This window comes from Nanorana parkeri, unplaced genomic scaffold, assembly GCF_000935625.1.
Source record: "Nanorana parkeri isolate BGI_ZX_2015 unplaced genomic scaffold, ASM93562v1 scaffold135, whole genome shotgun sequence".
NCBI classification, from domain to species: domain Eukaryota; kingdom Metazoa; phylum Chordata; class Amphibia; order Anura; family Dicroglossidae; genus Nanorana; species Nanorana parkeri.
Genome location: NW_017306403.1, coordinates 1,292,834 through 1,296,244, shown reverse-complemented (window position 1 = coordinate 1,296,244; position 3,411 = coordinate 1,292,834). Strand labels below are relative to the sequence as shown.

Below are 3,411 nucleotides of genomic sequence, written 5' to 3'. Positions count from 1 at the left end.
AAGGTAGGTGTGTGTCCCCCCTGTAATATCATTTTATTACCTGTTGATCCTGCCAGTAAATCTTATTTTTCTACTTCTTTTAGCAGGTATCTATCAACGTTTGTGACTGCGTTAGAATGTGTGACCGATAATACGAAATCGCATGCACTCCATACAGCGTACAGACCTTGGATGAAAGGTTGGTGCTTGAAGTGACAACAGGGATGGCGCCAGTCCATAATAGAAGTCACCAGCACTTGATGATGTGTGCAAGAAGTAAAGCACTTTTTATTTAAAGGAGAACTATGAGGTGAGTGCTTTTCACTCACCTTATAGTTCTAGCCGACCTGTGACAATGAGACTGTCACAGGTCGGCTCAGTAGATCGGGAGGTGAGCGAACACATACCGGCATTCACTCACCTCTCGATCCTGTCACGGCTCTCTGCCGTGACAGGGGAGAGGCTGGATTCCCCCCTCCCCGCTCCGATCCTCCAGCACTGACTGGCGGAGCGGACGGGGGAGGGGGCAGGTACAGCGGGCTCTGCCTCTAGATAGGCAGAGCCAGCTGTCAGTCACGCAGCTGGGCGGATCCCGGCACAATTGTCGGGATCCGCTTCAGCTGCGGCGTCTCATTATACCGCGAGCAGCAGCTCGCAGTATACTGCGGCGTCTCAGTATACCGCCAGCTACAGCTGGCGGTATACTGAGCCTTGGGTGACGGGAGGACGCTAGTTTGTGTCCTCCCGTTACCCTAAGGAGAACTATGGGGAAAAGCCTTAACCCCATAGTTCTTCTTTAAATGGTCACATGCGTCAAACAGCCAGCTGTTTGACGCATGTGACGATTTAAAAAAAAAAAGTGCTTTACTTCTTGCACACATCGAGAGCTGGTGACTTCTTTTATAGAATGTGTGACCGGTGACGTGGTCACACATTTTAACATAATCCCGCCCATTTTTTCGACGGTGGAATGTGTGACCGGTCACGTGGTCACACATTTTACCTTAGTCACCCCTTTAAGCGTTACTTAAAGGGGTTGGGACAAAGCAAATAGCACTTGTGGTGAGACTCCATTGTTGAGAAATTGTCACGATCCTCAGGTCCCCCTAACGGTCGTTAGCCAAAACAAAGCCAAATGTTGGCGTCATACTGTAGAATGAAGAGATAATTAAAGTTTCCCCATTCCAAAATCATCAAGTCATTATTATTCATGCAATAGTGCTGAGTCCCCTACTGTGACAGATAAAGTAACTATAACTCGCCTTCTTTTGACTCGCAAGTAACCTCATCTCGGTCATTGGATTTATTTCTTGATTATGCAGATTTATGTATGTGACACCCCATTGTTGCGCTTACAGGATACACCTCTCTTATAAAAGCCACTGAAACAGAATAAACACTGGCTGTGTCAAGGACGCAACCCCACCCCTATTGTGGGAGGGGCAGAGACACCACTTTAGGCCTGGTGATATAAGATGCTGGAGGGACATTGGAAAGTGCCTGGATAAAAATGAAGCTTTCATTTTAAGTTGGCATTTAAAACCCTAACTCCTGCCATTGGGGAAAGGTTGGGGTGAAGAAAGGGGATTTTTACAGAGTTTGCACAGCTGCTACCTAGCTGGAGAGTCAAAAAAGAGCTTAAAGGAACCTCACGTGCACAGGTAGTGTAGTGTTAGAGATAGACTAAAAAAAGGAATGGCATGGGTCCCTTCAAGGTCTGCAGCCATAAAGCCCAACAATGTAGGTCACAAAATTATGGGCACTAAAGGGGTGTAAGCACCTTTACGCTCTTGGCTGTGATTGGCCACAAGTCTGACCGCAGACCTATCACTAGATGTACAATACAGGGCTACAGGAATAAGCGCAGGCAGCATCCTCTGCTTCTGCAAGACGTTTCTGTGACTACACGCCAACTCGATGCTTGCAGGGGCTTATGGGAAAAGAATACAGAGATGGCTCTGCAGCTTTTTCCTCCAGTATTGATGATCCATATGATAATCCTTCATATGGACCGATGTCATCATTTAATCAATCACATGACCTTAACTGCACCATAACCAAAGTGGCCTGCCAATGTTCTCAAGATGATGGCGCAATGGACCTCCCCTAAGGTATAAGCTACACTGTAGCATGCTGCTGCCATTAGCTGCGAACCACGTGATCAATAACGGCGTGGCATAACTTACACCATACCATGCCGGTCTTACCGTCACTTAACAGTCAGTTGCAGTCAGTTGCAGGTCTTCTGCAGACAAATTTAGCGGCACATCAAGAAATGGTCCACATAGCATAGGCCTGTAGGTGCAAAGGGCAAGGAGCCCAGTGTACAGCACTGATGCAGACACTATCACCGTCTATACGTCGGCCCTCATAGGTAAAAATAAAGTCTCTCAGACCACAAAACTCTTTTTGTAGCTACCCTGTACCCTGATATTTTGTTTTTTTCTTATTTACGATTTCCGTAATTTGCCCAGCGGGCTTGGTAGCAAGCTGTAAGAATACAAACTACATACGGTTGGCATAGCAAGGCAGGACAATCGATGTGGTCTGTGCCTTTCAAAGCGATCCCAGTCCTACACCACCACAGGGGACACAAAATGTACAATTCCTAATCTAAAAACGACGCTCTGTCCAGCCCAGGCCGCTCTGGAAAAAGGCTGGCAGATAGCACTACGCTGGTGAGCCGACTCTGAATTTAATCTTTGGAAGAGTAAAGTGCAATCATATCAAACACTGTAAACCGCGGACCAGCTTATGAATAGTCACTGACACTGTGTGCTCTATCTAGAATTCTGTGCTGCTACAAATCGACAAACTCCATTACGTGTTAGTCCCAGCATCTGGGGAAGGGGGGGAGAGGGGGATTGTGAATTGACGCGACCCGGAGTTGCCCCTCGGCCAATCAAAGTTCTGCCTACAGACCGGGCTGTCGCTTGGCCTTTATAAGTGGGTGTCCTCCTCCATGGGGTCGTTCTCTTCTTTGTCCGTCTTGTTGATTAGGGTCTCCCAGCCGTCGGCCTGGTGCGCCGTGCCGCCGTTGATGCTCGCTTTCTTCTCTTGCATCTCCGACTGGCCGTCCATCGCCACGTCTAGGGTGGGATTATCGTGGCAGCCATTCTCCACGAAATGGAGCTCCTTGAGGAGACAATAAAGAGCAACATGGAGTAAAAAAAAGACAACATAGTCTGGAAATTTTGCAGAGAAAAGTAATGCCGGTGATAGGTAAAAAATTCCCATAGCCACCAGTCAGATCATCCTTATCACTTTCCAACCTGTGCTAGAAAACATGTCACCTAATGGTTATATTAGTGCAGCCATACTTCTCAGTGCTTACATGATTTCGATCAGGGCTGCCATTAGAAATCATGGGGCCCCATACAGCCTACATGTCTAGACCCCCGCCCCCCAAACACCGGCCGCTGCCAACACTAC

The 3,411-nt window shown here is 47.8% G+C and overlaps 1 protein-coding gene across 1 annotated transcript in view; it reads right to left on the bottom strand.

The window, feature by feature from the left end:
• Positions 1-2,428: 2,428 nt before the first annotated feature.
• PODXL2 (podocalyxin like 2) overlaps positions 2,429-3,411 on the bottom strand; it is an 18,545-nt gene continuing 17,562 nt past the window's right edge. The window contains exon 9 of the mRNA XM_018553953.1: positions 2,429-3,114. Coding sequence (XP_018409455.1) covers positions 2,920-3,114 — 195 coding nt within the window. The 3' untranslated portion in view covers positions 2,429-2,919. The remainder of the gene's footprint in view (positions 3,115-3,411) is intronic.